General features: G+C 42.5%; 1 protein-coding gene across 1 annotated transcript; it reads left to right on the top strand.

Moving 5' to 3' along the window:
• Positions 1–13,897: 13,897 nt before the first annotated feature.
• Positions 13,898–15,303, top strand: TMEM30B (transmembrane protein 30B). Its single transcript, XM_081228947.1, has one exon. The coding sequence runs from the start codon at positions 14,105–14,107 to the stop codon at positions 15,164–15,166; it is 1,062 nt and encodes a 353-aa protein (XP_081085073.1). The 5' UTR covers positions 13,898–14,104; the 3' UTR covers positions 15,167–15,303.
• Positions 15,304–27,389: the final 12,086 nt, after the last annotated feature.

Genomic DNA, 27,389 nt, shown 5'->3' with positions numbered 1-27,389 from the left:
TGAAGATAGATAGATGTTAATATCCCATTTTGAAGAGCAGGAAAAAAAAAGTTTTTTGAAGCTTAGGCTGGTTACCTGGGGTCCCACAGCTGGTAAAAGGCAGAGAAGTTAGGTGTATTCATAGCTAAGTGGCTCTGTCCACTGGCTGGTCCAGGGACTGGCAACAGCAGTTTCATCTTGTGCTTCTCCCAGGGGAGATGTTTTTTAAAATCTCTTCCAATAATTCTGTTTAGCACAATGGTCTGAAAACCACTTTCTAGGACCTGGAGAAAGGTTTTTAGAGATATGCCATAGGGATCTCTTTGATCTTTCTCCTTATTTCTTTTGAATTTTTAATTAATTAATTAATTAATTAATATTTGGCTGTGTTGGATCTTTGCTGCTGCACGCGGGCTTTATCTAGTTATGGCGAGCGGGGGCTACCCTTCATTGTAGTGCGCAGGCTTCTTATTGACTTCTCTTTCTGTGGAGCATGGGCTCTAGGTGCGCGGGCTTCAGTAGTTGTAGCACGTGAGCTCAGTAGTTGTGGCACACGGGCTCAGTAGTTGTGGCTCGTGGGCTCAGTAGTTGTGGCGCATGGGCTTAGTTGCTCTGTGGCATGTGGAATCTTCCCAGACCAGGGCTTGAACCTGTGTCCCCTGCATTGGCAGGCAGATTCTTAACCACTGCGCCACCAGGGGAGTCCTCTTTTGAATGTTTTAAACTATAAAATTCTTTGCTGTTTCCTCTATTTATAAAAGCAAGCCATGCTCATTAAATAACTTTCCAGAAGATACATACAAGAATTAAAAAGAAAAGGAAAAATTACTAGTAGCCTGACCACCCAGAGATAAACAGTGACTTTTCTGGGTGCATCTCTTTCCAGGCCCTTTTCCATGTATATATACACCCACACATATTTTTACAGTAATAGCATAAAAACGTGTAATATTCAATGATTTTTTTCAGTTTTCAGTATACTGTAGACACTGTTCCATGACAATAAACAGATCTGCAATAACACGTTGAAGCTCATGTTACAGTCCATCAAATAAATCTACCACCTAGTCAACAAGTCAACATTGAGTCAAATCCAGTCCGCATTTTTATTAGTGACTTGGATGAAGGGGTATGTTGATCAAATATTTGGATGACACAAATCTGGCAGAGATGGCTAATGCACTGGATTTACAGAATCAGAATGTAAATCATCTTCATTAATGGGAATTATGGCTCTAAATTGGTATAAAACTTAATAACAAATGCGAAACTTCAAGTCTGTTTAGTATCTGTGTGACCAAACCCCATATTTGGGGGAGTGGGGAGAATACTGACTCTAAGAAGGGGTGAAGATAGGGCAGGCAAATCGACCATTCACCTCAGTCAGGTATCAACAAACAAAGTGTACCAAGATTAGTGGTGCAACACGAGAGATGCGAATTATATTCAATAAATGGCTACCCAGGAGCAGGTAAAAAGTAAATCTCAATACAAACATATCATTGCTTCAGAAGGGCTCAGTCACCCACTCTGTGGATAGGCAGGTTCTGCGGTAGTTTCCCATATTAGATTGTCCTGGGAGAAATCCCAATGTTCAGATCGTGGGTGCTGCCCAAGAGGCTAGATTTTCAGAGCTTGCAAGGAGAAGGCTGAGTGCTCTAAGTTTGCAGACAGAGACTAGGACCTAGCAAGACTCTTTCTTATCACTTAGCACATTTTAAAAATTGAGCTAAATAAAACTCTTGGAGGAGACTGATCGCCCACAGATCACTTCTAAGAGAGAGCTCTGATCTTAGCGAACTTACTTGCCAAAAAAAGGTTTCAACTTCAGATGTTTGGAGAACAAAGGGATTTGGTCTCCAAGATGAGTGTTTGTACAAGCTGGGCAAGGGGAACTCTGCCATTTCAACGTGGGGATAACATGTCATCCCAGTTGGATGTAAGGACAGCCAGAGGTAGGCTGTGTGAACCTACAGGGAAGGGCCCAATGCGGGTGTTCCCCCTGCTTCTGGAAGGAAGACCTGGGACCAGTGCTACACAAGCCTGTTCTTTATTGCTGTCATCCTCCCTTCCCAGCCTGCAAGGCTTTTGGACTCTGGGGTCCTGTCCCTGCTATGGTCATTTGAGACGAGGTAAAAAGGGCCTACGGGTAGCCAGATGCTTCTGCTTTGAGCCCTAGCTGCAGGCCCTGTAAGAAGGTGGGAGGCCTATCAGTCCACAGTGCTGTGGTCAATCAGGCATTTCAGGGCTTTGCCCTAACAGATTCCTTTTGCCAATTTGGGAGGTTAATAAAGATGAGCTTACATTTGATTAATTCTGCAACTTCCCACTTTCACTGTTCAATCATCTGCGACAAAGTACACAGGGATCCTCACACATATACACTATTCCCACAGATCTCTTTTTAAAAAGGTTGAGTTATCACATGGTTTTGTGAGTAGATAGGGAAGACCCTTTGTTAGTGGTATTTTAATGAGAAATTTCTCCTTATTGATTGGACCACAGTTAAGTCTACCACATTTTCCCTAAAGGCAGTCATTTACTTTTCTCCTAATTTACTAGGTGGTCTACCTAAAATGTACCTCACTTCCCTGTTTGATAAATTCTAAGTTCTAGGACTCTTGGGTCAATGTTCTACAGAAAGGGAGCTATAGGCATAGCTATTCCACCATTGATCGTTATTAAACTCTTTGTCAATCTCGTGGAGCAATCTAACAAGAAAAACCTGAGTGTTTGCTGCTTTTATCTATTTTTCCATAACCTTTGACTCTGAAGGCTGAAATCAGTTGTAGACTGAGATATACAAGCTCAATAATGAGTCCCCAGGTCCATTCCCACCCTCAACTGAAAGGCTTATAAGGAACCTGCACTTAATACCATTGTGTTTCAAGGTCAGGAATAACAGTCCATCAATAGATCAGACACAGTGTTTACTCCAATTACAAGAAAGAGAAAGAGGGGCTTTCTCTGGTACACCAGTGCCATGGTCTTAGTATCAAGGACCAGAAAGGCATTAATAGCCAGCTGACCCCATCTTTTATTATCACAAAGAAAAGCCAGTTGTTCTAAATCTAAAACCATCAACTTCCTAGTTTTACATATATATTTTTAAACATATGTAGACCCTTCTCAATATAAAAGCTAGATGTTCTATGAGTGACTTACTGAGATTTGCTTGTGGATAAAATGGGTGTTTGGTTATGAGATAAATTTTTCAAGCTAAAATCATTGAGGCTGTACTTTGTGTATCAACGTGTTAGAGCAAATGCCAAATTATTTCTTCAGGAGAATCTGGGCACCAACAGATGGTCCTTTCTTAGTTCACCTCCAAGTGGAGGTGCAGTGGCCTTCTGTCCACCATATGTCCTTGTTAGGTACCTCAAATTTAATAAGAAGTTGTCAATCCCTCCCTAGCTTGCTTGATTATTAAAACATATGGCCCTGAGTTTAACTGGCAACGTAGAAGCTCTGTGATCTAGGAACTTACGGTGATGTTTAACCTTGGAACTCACAGCTGCTCCTTAACTATGGAAAACTTTGGGAAATGAATGATATTTATGGAAGATTACCTGAAGGATAGCAGTGCACCCATTCTTTTAGATCAGTCGTTTTCAAAGTTCTTTTTTAACAATAGAATTCTTGTTCAAACCATGTCTTTCTTAGAAGCCCAGGGTCAGAGAATGGGATGCGAGGAAGGGATGGGGATCTTAACCCCACCACTGATGGTTCCCCCAGAACGTAGCTTGAGAACCACTGATAGATCCTCTAATACCCGTCCAAAGACAGTGGGGCAGAGAAGCACACACAGACTGGATGGGGGGCCTCCCTAGAATGGCTTCACTGAATTGTGCTTTGACCAAGCACCATTATATCTCACTCTGGCAGATGTTGTAAGGAACAGTGCTAGGAAGTGAATGCAATATTTACTGCAAGGTTTTTGTTAAAGATATTGTTTACCTGGCTTCACAACATCGTCTCTGGGAGAACACCAAGGAGAAAATGTTTCCTAGTCTTTACACCAGAAATCACTTAATATTCTTCTGAGCTGATGTTTTGTTTCCTTCCATGGATGCAGTGATTGATCCTTCCCTCTTGGAGCTGGCCACTGGAAAGCTTAAGGAGCAAGCCTGTAGACCACCCTTAGCAAGCCACACAATCTCATGGCAGGTGCTTCATGAACCAACTTCTCACTCAGCTCCACCTTGTTTTACAAAATGTATTCCCTTTGCCTTCATTCTTTTGCTTTGAAGTATTTTTTGTATGTCGCTTTACTGCATATTTTAAAGCCACCTCAATCCTTTTAAAAGCATTACTCTATGTAAGTAAGAAAATTCTTATTAAGAAACCAACTCAAGAAAAGGAAGGGGATCAGGATGATGAGAGTCTAAACCCAAAGAGGACCAAATCAGGAAACTAAGCAAGTATGTTCCGGAAATAAAACTCTTGACGCAAACATGATAGCCATCTTCAGAGTTCTTAAAGGGCAAGGAGTAAGTTTATTCTGTATTCCTCTAGAGAAGGAACATAGAATACATTATGGTCATTACCCAAAAAGCTGTCAAATCTTAGAACTGGACAAGGAAAGGACCTCACAAATTGGTGAGTTCTTTGTCACAAGAAGAGTTCAAGTGGAGCTCAAATGACCCCCTCGTTGGGAGGTTACAAAGGTGTGGTGGACACCCTTTTAGTTCTCAGCCAGACTGCACCCCCTCCTTTGGAAGTGTCCCTTCAACTTTTACTGAAGAGGTGGATGTGGGCAGCCATGTGTCTGTCTTGGGAACTTTCCCCACTCCTGCCACAACAGATTGGACCAGGGCTGGACCCGTGACCCAAGCTGGAGCCTCCCTTGAACTACAGAATATAACTGCCAGAGTCGAGAGGAACTGAAAGGTGACCCAGCACTGGTGTCCACATCAGAGCTGTGGCAACCTGAAGCATGCAAAGTCCAAGATTTGGAGAAGCAAACTTGCTCGAGAAGGTGGCCTACAGAACTACAGGAAGAAGCAGCAGCAAGAAACAGTGCATAGAGAGGAGAGAAGCCTGATGACTTTCTCCTCCTATGAGAGCCAGATATATTCCCTCAGTTCCTTGCTTCTGTGACATTCCTCATATCTGAACAATAGCTACCTGTTGCTGAAGCTGTTCCCTGCATTGCAGAAATCCTTGACTATCTAATCAAAGCAAATCCCCAGATGGATTATGAGGCTGGAGTAGATCAGTGGCCCCCAAAGCTGGGTGATCACCACATTGCTCTGAGTAAGCTTCCTGGGTGCCAGCCCCTGGAGACTGTGATTTAGTGGCAAGAATCAGACTCTGAGAAATGTGTATTTTTAAACACCATCCCCACTCCCAATGATTTTGCTACTTGGCCAGATGGGGAACCACTGGATCAGGTATCATGCAGGGCCTTGGTCCCTTTAAGATTCTCAGACTTTGGTTTAGAAGTTGACACAATGCAGCTATACTCACAGTATCCTTCCTACAGAAAGAGAACTAAAACTTTAAACACAACCACTTCAAATTCACATTTCAGAGAGAAAGGTCAGGGGCCCCTGCAGTCCTCCAAGGGTAATACAATCTCCAGATTGAATATTAACAAGGCATATTGATCAGCACAAACGGCAAGTACAGGTTCTCAGGTTCTCGACCAAGGTTTTTAAACATTTGTATCAGTGACCTACATAGTGGAATTAAAAGTATGTTTATTCAGTTTGTTGACGCTATCAAACAGGAAAGAGCATTAAGCACATCTGTCTTGGGCACTTCAGTTTTCCTAAGATGAGCCCTCCCACTTCACATTATGGGGGTTAGAACATAGGGCTGATAACTTTCTTTTCTTTTTTCCTTTTTTGATTTGAATTTTATTTCATTTTTTTATACAGCATGTTATTATTTTATTTTATATTTTATACATATTAGCATATATATGTCAATCCCAATCTCCCAATTCACCCACCACCACTGCCCCACCCCCAGCTTTCCCCCCTTGGTGTCCATATGTTTGTTCTCTACATCTGTGTCTCTATTTCTGCCTTGGAAACTGGTTCATCTGTACCATTTTTCTAGATTCCACATATATGCATTAATATATGATATTTGTTTTTCTCTTTCTGACTTACTTCACTCTGTATGACAGTCTCTAGGTCCATCCATGTCTCTACAAATGACCCAATTTCATTCCTTTATATGGCTGAGTAATATTCCATTGTATATATGTACCACATCTTCTTTATCCATTCATCTATCGATGGACATTTAGGTTGCTTCCATGACCTGGCCATTGTAAATAGTGCTGCAATGAACATTGGGGTGCATGTGTCTTTTTGAATTATGGTTTTCTCTGGGTATATGCCCAGTAGTGGGATTGCTGGGTCACATGGTAATTCTATTTTTCATTTTTTAACAGACCCTCCATACTGTTCTCTACACTGGCTGTATCAATTTACCTTCCCACCAACAGTACAAAAGGGTTCCCTTTTCTCCACACCCTCTCCAGCATTTGTTGTTTGTAGATTTTCTGATGATGCCCATTCTAACTGGTGTGAGGTGATACCTCACTGTAGTTTTGATTTGCATTTCTCTAAAAATTAGTGATGTTGAGCAGTTTTCATGTGCCTCTTGGCCATCTGTATGTCTTCTTTGGAGAAATGTCTATTTAGATCTTCTGCCCATTTTTTTATTGGGTTGTTTGTTTTTTAATATTGAGCTGCACGGGCTGTTTATATATTTTGGAGATTAATCCTTTGATTGTCCGTTGATTTATTTGCAAATATTTTCTCCCATTCTGAGAGTTATCTTTTCGTCTTGTTTATAGTTTCCTTTGTTATGCAAAAGTTTTTGTTTCATTGGGTCCCATTTGTTTATTTTTATTTCCATTTCTCTAGGAGGTGGGTCATAAAAGATCTTGCTGTGATTTATGTCAAAGAGTGTTCTTCTTATGGTTTCCTCTAAGAGTTTTATAGTGTCTGGTCTTACATTTAGGTCTTTAATCCATTTTGAGTTTATTTTTGTGTGTGGAGTTAGGGAGTGTTCTAATTTCATTCTTTTACATGTAGCTGTCCAGTTTTCCCAGCACCACTTATTGAAGAGACTGTCTTTTCTCCATTGCATATCTTTGCCTCCTTTGTCATAGATTAGTTCACCATAGGTGCGTGGGTTTATCTCTGGGCTTTCTATCCTGTTCCATTGATCTATATTTCTGTTTTTGTGCCAGTACCATATTGTCTTGATTACTGTAGCTTTGTAGTATAGTCTGAAGTCAGGGAGTCTGATTCCTTCAGCTCCGTTTTTTTCCCTCAAGATTGCTTTGGCTATTCGGGTCTTTCGTGTCTTCATACAAATTTTAAGATTTTTTGTTCTAGTTCTGTAAAAAATGCCATTGGTAATTTGATAGGGATTGCATTTAATCTGTAGATTGCTTTGGGTAGTACAGTCATTTTCACAATATTGATTCTTCCAATCCAAGAACATGGTATCTCTCTCCATCTGTTTGTGTCATCTTTGATTTCTTTCATCAGTGTCTTACAGTTTTCTGAGTACAGGTCTTTTACCTCCTTAGGTAGGTTTATTCCTAGGTATTTTATTTTTTTGTTGCATTGGTGAATGCAATTGTGTCCTCAATTTCTCTTTCTGATCTTTCATTGTTAGTGTATAGGAATGCAAGAGATTTCTGTGCATTAATTTTGTATCCTGCAACTTTACCAGATTCATTGATTAGCTCTAGTAGTTTTCTGGTGGCATCTTTAGGATTCTCTATGTATAGTATCATGTCATCTGCAAACAGTGACAGTTTTACTTCTTTTCCAGTTTGGATTCCTTTTATTTCCTTTTCTTCTCTGATTGCCATGGCCAGGACTTCCAAAACTATGTTGAATAATAGTGGTGAGAGTGGACATCCTTGTCTTGTTCCTGATCTTAAAGGAAATGCTTTCAGTTTTTCACCATTGAGAATGATGTTTGTTGTGGGTTTGTCATATATGGCCTTTATTATGTTGAGGTAGGCTCCCTCTATGCCCACTTTCTGGAGAGTTTTTATCATAAATGGGTGTTGAATCTTGTCAAAAGACAAGCTGATAACTTTTTGAAATTTTTTAAATGTTTAACCATTCACTCCCGATACAGAGTGAAGGATTCCTACGTTTCAAATAGATATTGTCCCTGTGGAAAAGGGAAAGCCAATGTGTATATCACATTCCTCAGTGGGGTCATCCCCAAACCAGTGAGTTTCACTCCCACAGGGACAGGGAAAGGGCAGGGGAGGGTGGCCTTTAGTCTCAACAGACAAGCTGGTTCCATAGACACTGCTCTGTAGATGTCCCCTCCCTCTTGCCATCCTCACCCTGGTATATGCCCCTCTCACCTTTCACACTGCATTAACCCAATTCAGTTTTGATTTAACTCTTTCTTATTTCCAGTGACAAAGCTTTTCCTTCCCCTCTATCTCAATTCTGTCACCCAACTTGTCCTCCTGATATTTTGGGTCTCTCTAGTACCAACTCACCAAGCACAACTCCTACAACCAAACTCTATGCACATAGTTCAAGTCCAATCCAATCCCTGCTGATTTTTCCAGTCTTTTAACCTGGGCATCCCATAGCCAATGCCTGTGCCACCTAAGACCTATTGTCACCTATCTCAGTCGCATTGTTCATTTTATACTGCCCCCTGCAGCTCTCAACTCACCCAATTCTGCTCACAAGTGGCCTCCACTGTTTTTCAGTAAGTTAATGACCCAAAACTCCAACACACTGCAGCAAGGAGTGGAAAGAACTCCTGTCTGTCTTTTCTGCCCCTGGTGCTTACAGTACTCGTTCACCGAAGTTACTCTGCATCTTCCACTAGGGGGTACCACCCCATAATTTTTGAAACAGGAAGTCTGCTGAACACAGTTCTTAATGAAAAATGAAGTCCAGGCACAGTGGATATTTTTCAAACTTTTCTGAACATATGCTGTAATTTTATGAAGCAATTTAATTTGATTCCTTTTAAATAAAAGCTGCCCCATGGGCAGAGTAATAGGCAACAATCCTGAGCAGTATAAACTTATATAAGGGAACACCAATTAAAAACCCTTGGCTCTATTACGGTAAGATAAATAGTCATGAACTAAATGAAGTAAATGCAAAAACTGAGTACAGCCAGACAAATGAAGTTATTTTTACTTTAGCAAGAGAAATAGACATGCTGAACAAAAGTTGGCTTCAAAACGAAAGTTTTGTTAAACAAAAATAAGGCAACTCAGATGTTCTGGGACTTTGCCTAAATGGAACAGAATTCTCTTATCTTTGGGGTATAAAAGACCTCCAACACTAAAAGTCAGTTCAAGTCTTTTGGGTTCTTTTAAGAAGAAGTATGTCTAGACATTACACTGCGGTGACTGAAAATGAAGGATGCTGGAATTTAGCACTAGACTCTCAGCTCCCACTTACCTCTATAAGAACTTGGCTAGCCTCCATTTACTTAGCCTAAATCTTAGTTCTGCATCAGTTTGATGGTTATAATAATAGTACCTACCACCTAGGTTTGCGGTGTGAATTAGATGAGATACTGCACATAAAGTGCCTACAGAGTGACTGGCCCACAGTAGGTACTCAGTAAATGCTGACTATTTATTCAATGAGTCAGTGCAAGGAAGACCTCTTGGGATGACTAGAAACAGATATCTTTGCATTGAAAGAGATATTTACTATCATTTTGGCAAACACACTCACACAGATAAGCAATCAGGAAACCAGAGAAGTTAAGCAATTTGACAAAGGTCACCCAGCTATTTCTTGATGAACTTTTGAGTAGAACTTGGACTTCCTTAACGTCAGGCAACTTTCTTTCCCCTATCTTATATTGCTTCTCCTAGTATCTGATAGTTTATTAGCACAGACTAAATATATTCTGTGGTTAACAACTGGTTTTGTTGGCAACATTTTGGTGAATGTAGCTAAGTAAACAATGTTGCAGCAGTGTCAAAGACTCTAGAGATATGTATCTTTAACAGGTTTGACTTTTAAGCCTTTCCTGCTTTTAGAAATTTATCCTAAGGAAATAATATAAAATGAAATGTTATAGGTGAAAAGATGTCTACTACTATATTCTTTGGAATACTGAAAAACTGGAAATAATCCACATGCCCAACAATAGGAGAGCGGTTAAATATGGCAAACCCATGAATTTTGGAACCATTTAAAAATTATGAAGACCACAAAGAAACAGAGAAAATATTTACTTTATTCTTCATCTCATTCCGTAAGGAAGTAATTTAACACACAGAATGATAATGTACTTTTTATAATTAAAATCTATTAAAAATTAAATAATTATATGGATAAAACCCACAATATAAAATGGAAAAATAAAACGATTTTAGGAGTACTGGGATTGGGAATGACTTTTTCTTTCACTTTGAGCTCTCTTTATAATAAACAGACATAAAAAAGAATCGTTTAGAATGAACTAACTTCTTTTTTGGGACTGGGAAGAGTTCACAAGAGCCACGTGTCCTTTAATGCATCATGATAACACATAACCAAATGAAAGACACGAGGTCAGAGCCCTTGTTATACACTGAACTCTGGGGGACACAGCAACACATACCAGTCCCTAGCCTCTCAGAACTTGCAAGCTGGTAGAGAAGACACGACGTACACATGCATCCCGGCACTGCTCGCTCCACCTCCAAAATCTTTTTTTTTTTTTTTTTTTTTTTTTTTTTGCGGTACGCGGGCCTCTCACTGTTGTGGCCTCTCCCGTTGTGGAGCACAGGCTCCAGACACGCAGGCTCAGCGGCCATGGCTCACGGGCTGAGCCGCTCCGCGGCATGTGGAATCTTCCCAGACCAGGGCACGAACCCGTGTCCCCTGCATCGGCAGGTGGACTCTCAACCACTGCACAACCAGGGAAGCCCCTCCAAAATCTTTAACATCCCATCTCATACCAGGGCTTTTCCCCTCCCAGCTTTCATGCCACCTGCTCGTTAATTAACATCATTAGGACTGCCAGTCTGCTGGTCCCTGTGCTCTTTTGGTCCCCCAGCTTTGTTTCATTTTTCTTTGCTATTCTCTTAAATACTAAGGCCTATCACTTAAGCCACCTGCTCCACAATAACTGCAATATCTTAAGCCTTTATTTCCAGTTCACCTGCACTGAAAGCCCCCACGTGCTGGACATGTTCACTTGCCTTCTCCCATCCTGGGTTGCATGACTCCTCTAGACGAAGCCACTCAGCATCACTTCACATGTCCCAGGCCAGTTCCCTCTTCCCCTCCTCACAGACTTCCTTGGGCTCATGCTTTCCCTTCCCCGCCCCCCAATGCCTTTTACTGCACAGAAAGAAATTCTTACGTGGGAACTTTCTCCCCTTGAGCCAAGACCAAAGCCCAATTGCATTCTGCATCCATCCTTACTCCCTATTTCAGAGGTGAGCTGACCCTGCACCTGCTCTCTGGACCCGGTGCCTCCTGCCTGCTCCTGCCTTTGGACCACCCATGAGCTTGTCGCCCCTCTCTTCAACCTTGCCTGAACTGTTATCTTCTCCCCTCGGAATAAACCCTTGCTGCCATCTATAAAGAAGCCTTTCGGGCTTCCCTGGTGGCGCAGTGGTTGGGAGTCCGCCTGCCGATGCAGGGGACATGGGTTCGTGCCCCGGTCCGGGAAGATCCCACATGCCACGGAGCGGCTGGGCCCGTGAGCCATGGCCACTGGGCCTGCGCGTCTGGAGCCTGTGCTCCGCAACAGGAGAGGCCACAACAGTGAGAGGCCCGTGTACTGCACAAAAAAAAAAAAAAAAAAAAAAGAAGCCTTTCCCTTGGGATACATACTCTTCTAAATGATTGCCACTTGCCTTTCTCCTGCCCCTCCCCCATACTTCTAAAAGGCATTGTCCTTCCTGGGCTGCCTCCACATCCTCTTTCCCTCACCTGAGACAGCCTGACTCCTCCCACCCCACCACCCAAATTGTTCCCACAGAAGTTAAATCCAATGGCACCTTTTCATTTCTTGTCTCACCAGAACCCTCAGCTGTGTTGCACCCTGTAGACCATTCCTTGTCTTGAAATATTCTCTTCATTCGGCTTTTGGGACACTCTGGTGTGACCCTAGTTATCAGAATGAATAAATGAATGTCATCCAGGGATGGGAGAGCTGGCAAGTCTCTCAGCTCAACAGGAGGGCTCACACGACTTCCGGGGAGTGGTGGCAGGGCAACTGTTAGACTTAAAATCCACTAGGTTAAGTTTGGGGAACCAAATTCCTTCCTAGGGACTAGTTTTGTGGACTCTGTGTCAAGCCAACTGATGACTCAATGATATAGGAGTGGACGGAACCCACCAAAATGATACAGAGAACTGTTTATTCTTTTATCTTCTTGAAAGAAAGGTGTAGTGGAGACTGGATCACAGCTTAGAAAGTTGTGGACAATGTTGGGATTTCCTCTCTTGGGGTATGATTAAAAGTGAGGGAAGTGGAATTCGAGTCAGCTGGGTGTCCCTCAGTATTCTCTAATAGCTAAAGCTTGCAATCTGCATTCATTCCATTCAACAAGATAGAATGAATTTTCTGTTATTAAAACAATATTACTTTTTAACTTTAGTATCATTCTTGTAAAGTATAATTTGATACTTGAGTATATGCTGTCTATTGTCTATTTTGATTCATCTTATTCCTAAGTAATATGTCCCCTATCAGACTGCAAGTGCCTTGAGATCAAGGGTCCTTTTTAGTCTAATTGTCTGCTGTCTTCTACCTTGCTTAGCTTAGGGCTAACACTTGAAAGATGCTTTAAAAAAAAAATCCCTGTTGTTTAATTTAGCAAGTATTTTAACTTTCCAGATTTCAATGGGTTTTGAATAACTCCTGAATGCAATATATTATTCTAAGTGCAGAAGTGTAATATAGTAAATATTTAAGTTATTTGCATTTTAGGAGCGGGAAGAGAGGCAGAAACACAATACCTAAGGAGGATTTAGCACAAAGTTGAAATGGCCCGACACCCCCTTGTGTATGTTGTACCAACCTAGATATAAAAGCCAGAATCGCAAGCAATGTTCAGAGCTATTTGGGGTTTTCTTTGCAGTAAGTCCTATAAAACCTTGTAGTTCACCTCCTTAGACCCAAAGTCCAACATCCTTGATTGTGGATAGCAGCTAGGTCTTTTGGGACCTTGAGTAGGACTTTTTTCCAGTCAGGCAAATAATCTGAAAAGAAAAAGAAATCACATGTAGTCCAGTCCAGAAACCTTGTGTGGTTTCTCCACCAGCTAGAGAGATATTTAAAGGCTCTGAACCTCTTGCCATCTTTAATTCTCTTTTTTAAGTGTCATTTTTAGAGAACTTTCCACTTTTCTTAGTTATACAGCCAGATTGGGGCACCTGGCCGGAAAATCATTTTCCCTTAAAAAAAAAAAATTCTAAAATTTGAATGCAGGCACAGCATTCCAAACCGATTTACCATAGTGCAGTTTCTTGGGCATTACAATTTGTGGCTGCAACTTGACTGAAAGGGGGCCCCTAAGTTAACCTACAAAGACAACAGGGTCCAGAGACGCTTTTTTTCCACTTTCAGATAAAAGAGGATTAATTACCTGAAATCTTCAAGGCTCCAGGACGCACGGTGCAATCCCTCAGTGGAACTTTGTGCTGGAGGCTGCAGCTCCTACGATTTCGGGCAAGACTGGCCCAGGCACTCTAGTCACTTGGAAGGCGGAAGGGAAGGAAGTACCTGAGCAAGGTATGAGCCACTCAGAGGCAGCCTGGGGCCGCCACTCACCTCGGGGAGGAGGAGCTGGAGTCCGGACCCACCCGGATTGAGAGGAAAAGCGAGTTCTGGGCCCGCCAGGTGAGGGAAGGAACGCCCTCCCGCTCACCTCCGAAGAGGCGGGGCGCGGCTCTCGATTACCCGCAGGGGCGGTGCTGGCCGATCACCTGGGCCGAGGCGGAACTGAAGGGTCCGGTCACTGCCCGGAGAACCTGTAACTAAGACTCACCTGTGCGGGGGCCGGAGGCGGGGCCGGGGCCAGAACTCACCTGAGCCGGTGGAAACCTGCCCCGGGGGTAGCTCCTGGTTCGCCCAGCGAGGAGCGGGAGGCGCCCCCGGCCAGCCCCATCCGAGCGCCCCTCCGTGGGTCCGCGCGGCCGCCATGACCTGGAGCGCCACCGCCCGGGGCGCCCACCAGCCCGACAACACCGCGTTCACTCAGCAGCGCCTCCCCGCCTGGCAGCCGCTGCTGTCAGCCAGCATCACGCTGCCGCTCTTCTTCTGCGCCGGCCTGGCCTTCATCGGCCTGGGCCTGGGCCTCTACTACTCCTCCAACGGCATCAAGGAACTCGAGTACGACTACACCGGCCACCCGGGCACCGGCAACTGCTCGGTGTGCGCCGCCGCCGGCCAGGGCCGCGCGCCGCCGCCCCGCTGCTCTTGCGCCTGGTACTTCTCGCTGCCCGAGCTCTTCCAGGGCCCCGTGTACCTCTACTACGAGCTGACCAGCTTCTACCAGAACAACCGGCGCTACGGCGTGTCCCGCGACGGCGCGCAACTGAGCGGGCTGCAGAGCGCGCTGCGCCACCCGGTCAACGAGTGCTACCCCTACCAGTACAGCGCGGCTGGCCTGCCCATCGCGCCCTGCGGCGCCATCGCCAACAGCCTCTTCAACGACTCCTTCTCGCTGTGGCACCAGCGCCTGCCCGGCGGGCCCTACGTCGAGGTGCCGCTCGACCGCACCGGCATCGCCTGGTGGACCGACTACCACGTCAAGTTCCGCAACCCGCCGCTGGTCAACGGCAGCCTGGCGTTGGCCTTCCGGGGCACCGCGCCCCCGCCCAACTGGCACCGGCCGGTCTACGAGCTCAGCCCAGACCCGAACAACACCGGCTTCATCAACCAGGACTTCGTGGTATGGATGCGCACGGCGGCGCTGCCCACGTTCCGCAAGCTGTACGCGCGCATCCGCCAGGGCAACTACTCGGCCGGGCTGCCGCGGGGCACCTACCGCGTCAACATCACCTACAACTACCCGGTGACAGCCTTCGGCGGCCACAAGCTCATCATCTTCAGCAGCATCTCGTGGATGGGCGGCAAGAATCCGTTCCTGGGCATCGCCTACTTGGTGGTCGGCTCCCTCTGCATCCTCATGGGATTTGTCATGCTGGTCGTCTACATTCGCTACCAGGACCAGAACGACGAAGACGAGGACGACGAGTAATTCCTGCTTTCAGAGCACCCTTTCTGCTTTTTGCCAAAACGCTCTTGCAAGCTTCTTTTGGTTTCTCCCTCCCGACTGTCACCCAGTTCCAACTTCGCCTCACATTGCCTCCAGTTGTGAATGAGGAGACCAGAGAGAGAGAGGAATTACACCCTATCCGGGGCTTCCAGACTCTTCTGGGGTGTTTGAGCTGCTAGAGTGAGACCTCCCTGCACATTTTCCCCATCTCCTTAACGAGCTGACACGTGAGGTTCTTTGAGAGAAGAAGGGACGGCTAGACTCCTCTCATTCAACCCCCATCTGGTGAAGAGATGTTAAATAACTCATTCCAGATCTAGCAGCTGCTCATTGCCTCCTGACGCTGGCTCTAGAGCTTTAACCGCTACAGTACAGTGGTTTTCTTTTTTCTTTTTTTTTTTTTGGGGGGGGTGGGAGTGTAGAGAGGGAAGCCCACAAATAACCAGCAGAGGCATGGAGGGGTGGGGGAGAACATATTGATTAAAAATGTAGGTAGTTTAGGAGGCCCCATCCCCAGAAATTCTGACACAATAAGGCTGCGGTGAGACCCTGGAAGCTGCGGTTTTAACAAACCCATCTGGAGATTCCTCCTGTATTCCCTCAAGTTTGGGAATCAGTGCCCTGAACCAGGGAGCAGGTAGGATAACTGCCTGTTTCCCTATTTCCTCAGGTGTCTGAAGCTGGGCCTGACGCAATCATCGCGTCCAGTTTTCCAGGGGGTCATTTGTTCCCAGGGGCAGTGACAAGCATAATGTTGCAGGTTTGGTCTAGCACTCCTTCTTGAACATAGCAAGCTCTCTACAATGTGCAGAATAAGTGAAAACAACTAGCTGGCATACAGATTTGCAGAGCAGGGTTTGTATCAATTCATTTGATATTTGAGTGTAAGAAATTAAAAGGTTTTTTGGGGGGGCAGGGCGGCCAGGTACTGTGTAGAAACTGGAAAATGCCAGGTCACTTTGTATAGTTCAGAGGGAATGTTTTAACCTTAGAATCAGATAGCTGGAGGGGATCTTAGAGGGAAAGTGATTTCCCTAAAGTCATATCTGTGTCTCCTGACTCTGGACTCAGTCCTCTTTGTCCTCTAAATGACTTTTTATGCTTAGAGAGAAAGGGCTACGTTCATACCTTTTCCCTTGGGTTTAAGAAAAAAAAATTTTAATCTATGTTCTCAGATGAACCATGTTTGATTTTAGTAATATGTTTAAATGAATGCTAAGGAATATAGTCTTATGTAAACTAGAATCTTAAGAATTATTTGAACCTTTGAGATAATGTTAAACTCTGACTACTCTAAAATCATTCTAATATATGTAAAATTATTCTAAGAAAATAGAATTTTAAAAACCCCTTTTATGGCAAAAGAACTTTAAAAACGTGAGATCATCTTAACCAGTTTATTTTCCAAAAGCAGTTATTTGGTGTTCTGTCAGAATTCTCAGTGCCTGTTCTCTATTATGGCTACTTTCCAGTTACTACAATTTTTGCTCATGCCTATAAGGCAGTGCAATACCTTGAGGTATTTTTTTTATGTAGTCAAAGCAATATTGAATTGTACTGAATAATTTACATTAATTTTATTTTACTCTTCTAGTCCTTTGAAAACTAATAGCCGATAGACAGCATGCATGTTCATTGACATCTGTCTCAGATCTTCTGGAACAGTCGTGATTTTAGAGATTCTGTCTCAGTATTTACATAAACCAAAAAATGTTTTATAATCCCAGTGTGCTGGCTTCCCAACTCCTGAATATAGCACAGTTTTACTGTCAGATTGTGTATTGTGATTTTAGGCTATGAATATATGATCAGATATATAGAGAGTAATTTTTATTTATTATGAATGTTTGATCGAGCAGCTCACTAACCTAGCCCTTCTTTATGATGGATAAGAGAATTTACTACATTTTTTTACTACTTAGTTGAGAACAACCATGTATATTGCCATCACTTTTACAATAATCATTGTATTGCTATAAAATTTGAAATGAGACTACAAAATGTAAGGTATTCTGATTAAATCAATGAATATGGTTCCAAGCCCTATTTATTCTCCGGGTTTTTGAAAGAGAATAAAGGTTATGTTTGTGTTGCCTTTGTTATCGCATTTGCTTAATTCTTTTGAACTATGATCTTAAAGGCACAAATGTTAAAAAAGTTACCAACTACCAACCACTTTGCTCATTTGTTATTAGCAGATTTGTAATGCAGAAAGAAAATCATCTTTTATAATAAAGCTTGCAGTGAACTCAATCTTTCAGTGTTAACTTCCCAATGCAGAATTTGAGCTTATATCAACATCAACATGTAGTACAAATCAGCTGATCTTCAACTATTGTTTGAATTTGGTAAAATTTGGTCAATTAAAAAAATTATTTTATTTTATTTATTTATTTTTGCCTGCGTTGGGTCTTTGTTGCTGTGCGTGGGCTCTCTCTAGTTGGAGTGAGCGGAGGCTACTATTCGTTGCGGTGTGCAGGCTTCTAATTGCGGTGGCTTCTCTTGTGGAGCACAGGCTCTAGGAGCACAGGCTTCAGTAGTTGTGGCTGGCGGGTTCTAGAGCTCAGGCTCAGTAGTTGTGGCACACGGGCTTAGTTGCTCCGTGGCATGTGGGATCTTCCCGGACCAGGGCTCGAACCCGTGTCCCCTGCATTGGCAGGCGGATTCTTAACCACTGCACCACCAGGGAAGCCCTGTGGTATATTTTTAATAATATTTAGTACTAAAAGTTACTAAAGAATGTGATTGCAGTAATCTTACTTCTCCATTTCTGCATTTTACTCAAATTCTAAATTGCAATTATTTGTTGGGTATTTTGGACTACAACGCCTCAGAAACTTTAAAAACAAAACATTCTCCTGTGCTGTAACATTTTGTTTGGTATCTCGGCATTTTATCTGGACTTGGATTCTCATGTTGTCCTAGCTAGAGCTGTGTCATCTGTAATGAGACAGAAAAGAGTGAACCTCAACAATTGGACTGGAAATGTGCTTTGATCTACCTTGTAAACCACAAACAAAAGAGAAACTAATTAATGTGGTTGGCAGGAACTCCCAAAACAATAATATAACAAGAAAGATTTTCCAAGAATCTCCAGAATCAAATCAATGAAACAATTCACAGACTATACAGTTGTTACAAATCAGAGACAAAATAATAGTCTTGAGATTTCCTTTAGTAACAAATATCACTTCACACTATATAACCACAACCTCTTCTGCTTAATGGTGTCTGTGCTCTCTTCCTGTCATTGGGGATCTCAACAATCTTGACTAAGATCTCAAAGAGTTATTGGTAGAGCTGCAGTGTAATCAATTACTTATATGCCCCTGGGTATAAGTCATCAGTTACAGTAATAATAGTAAATTCCCTCTTCCTTTATTTTTATCGGGCATTTCTTTGCATTCTAGTTTTTTCTCTTTTTTTTTTCCTACAGATAAAACATAGCTGACTGATTTCGACGACAAAATTAAAATTTTTTTAACTTCAGTTTTTTCCCCCAGGAGAATTTCTCGTAATTTCCCTCCAACAAAGCAGAGTCATTTATAAAGTGTCATTAAGAGAGTCTTAGTGAATCTGACTGAAACACATTAAGGTCCTGGAGAGATCTTATCTGAGAATAGCATCTTGTGTAAAGAATTTGCAAAAATCGCAAACACCGTTGACTCTATGTATACCACCATCCCCCATGATTTATCTGATAAGACTAACATGTATTCAGGGAAAAATACTTCCCCACTGGTTTGCCACCTGGCATTATGGTTCTCACCTTTAGTGGTAATGGTGTAAATTAGTTCACCACAGCAAGGTGGCATTCCTTTATTCATGCACTTGACTGAGCAGCTCACCATAGGACAAAGGAAGATCCTGAGGCAGTGAAACCCAACATAGACTGGGGGTGTGGAGGGAGAGGAGAGGGGAAATAAAAAAGAAAGGTGAAGTTTGGAGCGTTAGGCATTTTTCTGGGCCAGCAAGTTGTCCAGAAGGGGGAGACTTGGCCACAAAGGGAGCCCACTGCAGAGGGCAGAGCTCACCAGCGGACTCATTGATGATAAGGTCTTTGAGAAATTTAGTAAGTGGATGGTACCTCACCTCCTGAACCTCATCTTGTCTTTTTGATCAATTTCAGTATGATTTATCTTTTTCCTTAGAAGCAAAAGGTATTACTGTCAAGAACCTCCTCTAATAGCCTTGCTCTCCACCTTGGAGCTCTTAACTAAATTCCCATTAAAGTGGCTGAAACCTTACATTACTGATGAAAACTGTAAGTGATGTGTCATTAATAATGATACTTTGTTCTTCTAAAAGGCCTTTGTTCTGAAAGTCCAAGGTGCTTAACACTATGTGGTCTCATTAATCTTAGCCATCAAAATGCAGGAGCTTTTAGAAAGTCATCAAGACTAAGGAGGGAGAAATAGATTCCCTTCTATTTTGCTCAGTTTTGTTTGGAACTCTACAAAAGTAGGCAGTCTTTCTACAACAAAAGCACAACCTCTGGATGAGGCAGTGATATCATTTCAATGATTTCAATCACTTGAGTATTCTCAAAGGAAGACTTGATTAAGTCTTGTTATGATTTTAATAAGTAAAAGACATATCCCATTTTTGTTAAAGAATCCAAAATGAGAGCTGCATCACTTCCTATTCATAGCAAATGACAGAATGGAAAACACTTTTTACCCTTCCCTTTTTCTTTTCACCTACAGGGCTTTAGGGGTGAAGACTTACCTTGTTACATCAAGATAGTTTGCAAATAACTGAATGCTGGTATCTTTCATACCATTAGGGGGCAAATTAGCTCATTTATTCGCTTTCATGAATCTTTAAAAACACTGACCATCATATATATAAATGGCATAATCTCTATCTCCAACCTTAACTTCTCTCCAAACTCACAAGTCCAGCTGCCTCTGGGACACACTTAAATGTCCTACAAATAACATAAGCTCCATGTGGTCAGCATGAAACCCATTGACCTTTCCTCCAAACCCATTCGTCCAAGAATAGTCCCAGGTGCTGAGAATGACTCATCTGTCCCACTCAAGCATCCAAGCCCTAAACCCAAACTACCTCGACTCTTCCCTCTGTTTCTTCCCACATCCAACTGGTTATCAGATCTTGTTGCTCCCAGATCCCAAATGCACTTTCAATCAGGTCTCTCTTTGTCACTGCCCTGGCCCAGGACTTTGTTATTTTCCATCTGGAAGTTGGAGGAGCCTGCTAATTGGGCTCCAGTTTATTTTCCACATCCCAGCCACGAAGAGCTAGCCAAAACACAAACCTCATCACGTGACCCTCAACTTCAACTCTCTCATGTCTACACACAGCCTACAGGAGGAAGTCTAAATTCCTCAGCAGGGCCTTCAAGACCTTCATGGTTGGCCTCGCACTGAATCTTCATCCCTTCTTTCTCCAAGGCTCCAGCAAATTTCAGCTATATCGAATGATTTGAAGAGGCCTGAACCCAGCATCCCCTTGTGTCTTTGCCCGTGCTGGTCTTGCACGTCCACCCGACCACCGGAATCTCCCCAGTCATCCTCAAGACCATGCTCAGTGTTTGGGTCTCCGTCCTCTGTGAAGTCCTCCACAAGCCCTTCTTGCCTCCCCCACTGTGTCCTCAGCCTCATCTTCCCTTTGTGCTTATTCCTCTCTCACAGTGCTTGATGCGCTGCCTGGAAATTTCTTATTTGGTTATCTACCTCCATATTCAAACTGTTAGTTCTTTGAGCACTGAGGACTTCTTTTTTCTCGTTTATCTTTATTATTGCCAGTGTCAAGCTGAGTGACCAGCATGTGGTGGGTCCTCAAACATTTGTTGAATGATTATTAGGAAACCGACGATTCCATGACTTTACTACCACTGAACAGCTTATTTCTTACAATATAGTCGAATGCACAGGAAATCATTGAGGAAACCAAGGAGATGTGGAGATGACACCCTACACTTCTGAAAATCTTACAATAAGGAGTGCTGTGAATGCACACATATTTTTGACAGCATGCAAAGACTAAACTTAGAGTTCCCATTTGGATAACTTAAATGTGCAGTCAGGTTTTCCTCCATAAACTAATTTGCAGAAATGAATAACAGATGGGTTACACTAGTTCACTGATAGTGGGGACAGTTACTTTATACTCAAAGGTAATCAGTGTCTTTCCTATTAAACTGCAGTAAGTTAATGGAATGTTTATATTTTTGTGGTGCTTTTTATAGAGAATTTTTTTACTCACTGTAGTATTCTATAATGAAATGTAAATGAGCATTGCTTTCCTCTGCCAGATAATTACCCCAGAAACCATTTAAGTGAAAATAGCCCTTGTAGAGAAATATCCAGAAAGAAAAGCAAAAATAAATGGAATACTAGTTGTCCCATTTGCCAGCTGGTGTTTGGTTTATAACATTTGGCATATCTTGATATCTACATAATAGTAGTTTTAAAACCATAAATAATATTTTACAGAGGTCACACCATAGTTATTTAAGTTCAGGGGTTTATTTCCCAGAGCACTAAGTAGCTATGAATGAATTATGTTTAGTCTGATCTGCCACAGAAGGGCCATAAACCTCCAAGTCACAGCAAACCGTGGAATATTACTTCAATACGTCAGGAAAATTGTACATGTAAAAGAATAATGCATGATAAGGGAAAGGTATTTTTATTTTTCTAAAGTAATATATGTTACCAGGCAGGAGCTATAAAATTTTGTTATGTTAAACTTTCCTCTGATTCTGGAAAACAAGTTAAGAAACAGCTTTGCCTGGTCAGCCCTAAGCCGGCAAAGCAGGCTGTGGAAACAGAGAAGGCCTAGGAAGGAGAGTTTGGCTTTGAATCAGGAACAGTTTTTCCTTCTGAGAATGCTGCACCTCAAAAAGATGAAAGCAAGGAAAAGCTGCAAGAAAGCAAGAGATGGTTTTGCAAACTTCTCTTTACCATCATCATCCTTCGCCCAGGCAAATGTTTTGGATTCCCAAGCAAGTGTTTTTGTAGATACCCAGAAGTGAGTGTAGAGACAGTTTTTAGCACTAAGGCCCAATTCACTTTTAAAATTAAATCTAGTTAAAATGCTGAGATGAAATTGTTAAGCATTTACCAGACAACATGCTATGTAATTTCCTTGGTTTTCTCCTTTAACTTTTATAACAACCCTAATATTATCCCCATGTGCATATGCAGAAACAGAGGTTTGGAGAAATAAAGAAACTGGTCCAAGGTGACATGGTTGGCAAGAGACAGCCAGGAGGTCAGTGTGACTGCAGAAGCTCTCAGCTATTCAAAGCCAATAGTGTCGCCTTCCAGGCAATGTTCTCAGTGCCTTATCTATGTTACCCCATTGTAATCCTCACAACAATCCTGTGAAACTGGTGCTACTATGATGTGCATGTCACAGATGAGGAAGCTGAAGCTGAGAGAGGTAAAGTAACTAGCCTAAGGCAGCACAGATAGTAATGAAGAGCCAGGATTCAAACCAGCTTGTCAGACTGAGGGTCCACACGAAGGCACTCAGCTTCTCATCCTCTCTGAATATTAAGAGTAATCTCATGAAGGAACAAACATAGACAAGACACCCCTGAAGAAAAGGAACAGGGGTTGTAGGAGTGAGGAGGTGGAAGGGGAATCTCGCTTGACCTACCAGAAATGAAGTCTTACTCCAAAGCTTCAGTAATTTAGACAACAGGGTGATTTTGGTCCAGGGAAGACAACTAGACAAATGGCACAGAATAGAGAAGGAATCATAGCATGAAGAAAAGCCCAGAAGTGATTACAAGTTAGGAGAGTGGTTGCTTCTGAGAAAAGAGGAGGCGGATGGAAAGAAGCAGGGACGGGCAAACAGGGGCGCCAAAGGTACTGGTAACATTCTATTTCTTAAACTGGGAGGTGGATACACAGGTGTCCATTTTGCTATCATCCCTTAAACTAGGCATACAGTATAGTATTAGAAAAAGTGATAGCCCAGGGAATGCACCCTGTCCTCATGAAAGACTATGGAGTGTTCTCATGCTACACTTCCACGGGGCCCTTAGAGTCCACTCTTTTCTGTGGTGTTTCCGGTGTTTCTACAGACTCACGCAATGCATACGATTAGACGTCACTCTAAAGCATTTGTTACCTCGTTAAGGAACTTGGAAAAAATTTTAATTTAACATTTTCTTTAAGTTGAATGATAAAAATGTCATTCCCCTGGGAATTCTGGTGGCTTGGACAATCCCAGTTTGTCCAAATACAGCATGAAGGAAGCAAAGCTCTAGGCGGGGATGGTACAGGGAGGCAATTTTTCGATTAGAAGATGCTCCTACAGGACCAAAGCCTCCACATCTCCCCCTCATTGTCCTTCATCAGAGCAGAAAACAGGAAGAAATGCAATCTAAGTGCCGATATCTTGGGAAGAGAATGAGTCGCATTTTAACCACATTCCCTCCAATTTGTTGCCAAAGGTGAACTCAAGCAGCCAAGCGGTGAGGCTCGGTCCCAGATCCTTTGCATGTCACGGGGCCTTGCATTTTTCCTGCATCACACACGCCTGGGCTGAGGGAGTACATCCCACAGAACTGGGAAGAGGAGCCTTCAAGTCTGCCACCTGGGCCCCTGAAGACAACTTGTCGTGGCCTTGCTGACCTTGCCAAGGACTGTCACCGGAGGCTGGCTCAAGAGACATGGAACGCGGTGTATGGTTTCTCAGGTTGAGGCTCGTCCAACCTGAAACGGGAACCCCTCTTCTAAAGATGTGCGCTACTGCCCTCCGCTGGACGGAGACAGAATCACCAGCATTTAACTACCTCTGGGCCTAACGCAGGTGGGAAGGAAAAAAATCTTTTATGTGATTGTGTCATGCTCATGTGGAATACTAGTTTCCAAAATTAAGGTTCCAGAGAGTAAATAAAATATGAATGCTTATAAGTTGCATAATAATTCTGTGAGTTTTAATACGTTCCAATTAATCTATCAAAAAAGAAACTGGAGTGTTTATTTTTAATTTGTATTCAAATAACATAGAATATTTCCTTCAAATATAATTCTAGTGGTTACTACCAATTTAAGTTTTTTTCCCTGCTAAAAATATTGTGTTTATTTTAGAGCTATGTAAAAGATTCTTCACGCTATTGTTGGAAAAGTATCTGTAATCTACTTTGTTGTAACTTAGGCACCAAAATGAAGACTGCTACTATTCTTCTTTTCACCAAATAACTTTGTCAAATAAGCATGAAAATGTCGGGTTTTATTTGAAATTTTTATTATTATTTATTTGAAATTACAAATTAGGTTTTTTACAATAAGAGGCTAATAAATATTGGCAAGAACCTTTCCCAGGAACTATACGAAGTTGCCTCACAGTCTTCATAGACTGACAGATAAACCGTCTCCATGGCCACTTTAAAAAAAACAAAGAAGCCTATAGAGTCTCTCTAGAAGTAAAATAAGTATGCTTACTTAGGATCCCATGAGCTGCTTACACTGAGATGGCAATTCAGGGGTGGATAATTTTAAACTTTGCATTCCTTTCTGAGGTTGATGTTGAACCTCAGAAATAAAAAGAGAACTTTTTGTAAAATATTTCTAAGTTTTGTATACATGAATCTTGTACCACGCTTTGAGACTGAGTCATACCATATTTCTTCCATTCTAAGATATACCTCCCCACCACCCTGCCCCCCATGTTTTAACATCTCTAAAATCAGGATGTGTCTCAATTTCCTGGCTTCTCACTATCCATGGCTTCTTACAGTTGCTGTCACTTAGACTCACTGTCAGCCAGGCCACAGTCATGATGTAGTTATTGTGTTGCACTGTCGTCGTATTTTGGGGCAAAACACTGCATTGTGTATAGACATTGAAGAATCTGTCTCTAGAGTGATTTGGAAGAGTTGGACTCTGGATATGAAGAAATTTTAGGAGAAACTTAGCCAATTTATTTTACATATACTTTCCTTTTTATGTCTGCACAAGTGGGACACATAATAAAACTATCCAAATAAGTATAAAAGAACCCCTTGTAAAAGGATAAAATACAAAATTTAAACATAAGGAACTATTAGGTCCTCCTTTAATTGGCAGTATTTTTTTTTGTAGTGGTACATAAAATTATGGGACATGTTATGGTTGATGGCATCTTAAATTCAATGAATTATATGGCATAATAACAGGGCAGTGGAAAGGATACTTCTGAATTCAAAAACAGATAACATAAGAAGGCATTAACTGAAAAGGCGTATTCACTCAATTTCCACTGCCTGGACCATCGATCAGTTTTGAAAAGGAAATGGAATTTAAAAAATCCTCTGACTCCTCTGATGCATCCAGATATTAAAAGAATAAAACAATGTGCCAGATACCAGCATGGATCATCCCCTCAGCCTTCAGCATCCCACCGCAATTACTGGATACAGGCCAACCAATCTTCTGGATCACAAAGAGTGTAGGTGAGGGGCTCAGAGATCAAAGCCGACATGTAGCTCATCTGAAGCCCACGTAATATAACTCACTGGAAGGATGCACAGGGGGATATAGTGTCAGAAGAGTGAGAATACTGAAGTGTCTTTCTCAGTCCCTGAGGTCTCCTTTGGACCAGGAAGCTTTGCTGGACAGGCATACATCACAGCTCTGTATATTACATCTCTCTGTGCTCTCCCAATACAAGTTGTATGTGAGTGTGTGAACCTGATGACCAAACATAAATCAGAGTTATTTCTGTTGACAGGAAATAAAGTTAGACCATCAGACGTACTCAGAGCCAATATCTGCTTTCATGTTTTTCAAAGTTATGGGGAAAAGATGTCTTCCATTATTATGACTGTCTTATCAGAGCTAAGACGGAGCCAATTCCATTCCACCTCAGTTCTTTTTCTTGGCCAAGAATGGAAACCATACTGTGATAAAATATTGCCAAGGGAGAGCTCCAAATAAAAGCCTCCCAGTCAATTTAGACTCAGCTTTGTTGAAGACTCACTTCAACCCCACCCTCTACCACCCAGACCAAGGAATCAGGGTTTTGTTTTTCCTTCAAAAATGTTTCTTGTTGGGCTTCCCTGGTGGCGCAGTGGTTGAGAGTCCGCCTGCTGATGCAGGGGACACGGGTTCGTGCCCGGGTCCGGGAAGATCCCACATGCCGTGGATAGGCTGGGCCCGTGAGCCATGGCCCCTGAGCCTGCGCATCCAGAGCCTGTGCTCCGCAGCGGGAGAGGCCACAACAGTGAGAGGCCCGCGTACCGGAAAAAAAAAAAAAAGTTTCTTGTTACACACCATCCATCCCCACCTCCTTACCTCCCTCCCTAGCAAAGCTCATAGAATCAGATTTTTTTAAGTGTACACAGATGCAGATTCTTATGCCAATTTTTGATAGTATAAAATGCACACAAATATGAGGAATAGCAGGTTTATAGATGACTCAGGTGTATAAAGCTGTTTCTATTTACATGTTCTTATGAGACAATTCCTCTTCTGGCCCTTCAAAAGTTACGTTTCCATCTGCCTTCACTCTCCATCTCTGTTCCAGTGCTGAGTCAAGCCACTGGTTCAAAGGCTGGTGAGTTACTCTTCCAATAGCGATTAGCATTTCCTTGCAATGAACTCCACCTTTTCTGCACTTCCCAGAATTCCTCGAGTTTGACAACTTTCCCACCTGCCGGCTTTGTGCAGCTTCAGTGTCTATTGGGCACTGCATGCTTTCTGGATCTGCGATGTTTCTAAAAGCATTAGTAGTCTCTAAAATTCTCCCCCCATCCTGGAGCACACTTCTTTCAAGTTCTCAATATTCTTCTCCTAACCTAGTCTCATCCTAGGCAAACATTAGCACAGAACACTGATGTAGCAACATTCCAGTTTTGTGTTTTCAAGCTCAGACGAAAATTATTCTTCACAGATAATTTTAGGTGGGGGCAGTATTAAAGTGCTTTGAGTGACAGGGTGGTAACACAGACGACCACTGGCTTGGGAAGCGAAGATCCTGGGTATAGTTGCCCTTCTGTCATGATACCTGGATAAGTTAATGTTTTGTGCCTCCTCTTCTGTGAAATGAGGCTGTTAGACTAAACCACTGGATTCCTTTCCAGTGACAGAATTCTGTGACTTGGGATTTAGATGGAAATTTTTACAGTGGATGGGGCATAGGACTAATTTTTGTTTTAATGTTGAAGGATTAATCATTCCCTTGAAATGTCTTCTGTAGCTTATTTCTATTTTCATGAGATGCTATTTGTAGTTGTTTTGCT

This window comes from Mesoplodon bidens, assembly GCF_964165515.1.
Source record: "Mesoplodon bidens genome assembly, chromosome: 3".
In the NCBI taxonomy this organism is placed as follows: domain Eukaryota; kingdom Metazoa; phylum Chordata; class Mammalia; order Artiodactyla; family Ziphiidae; genus Mesoplodon; species Mesoplodon bidens.
The sequence above is the reverse complement of the archived record's forward strand: the minus strand, read 5'-3'. Positions and strand labels throughout refer to the sequence as shown.

Excerpts from the sequence above, each read along its gene's own strand:
- TMEM30B (XM_081228947.1), top strand. The coding sequence starts at position 14,105 with ATGACCTGGAGCGCCACCGCCCGGGGCGCCCACCAGCCCGACAACACC.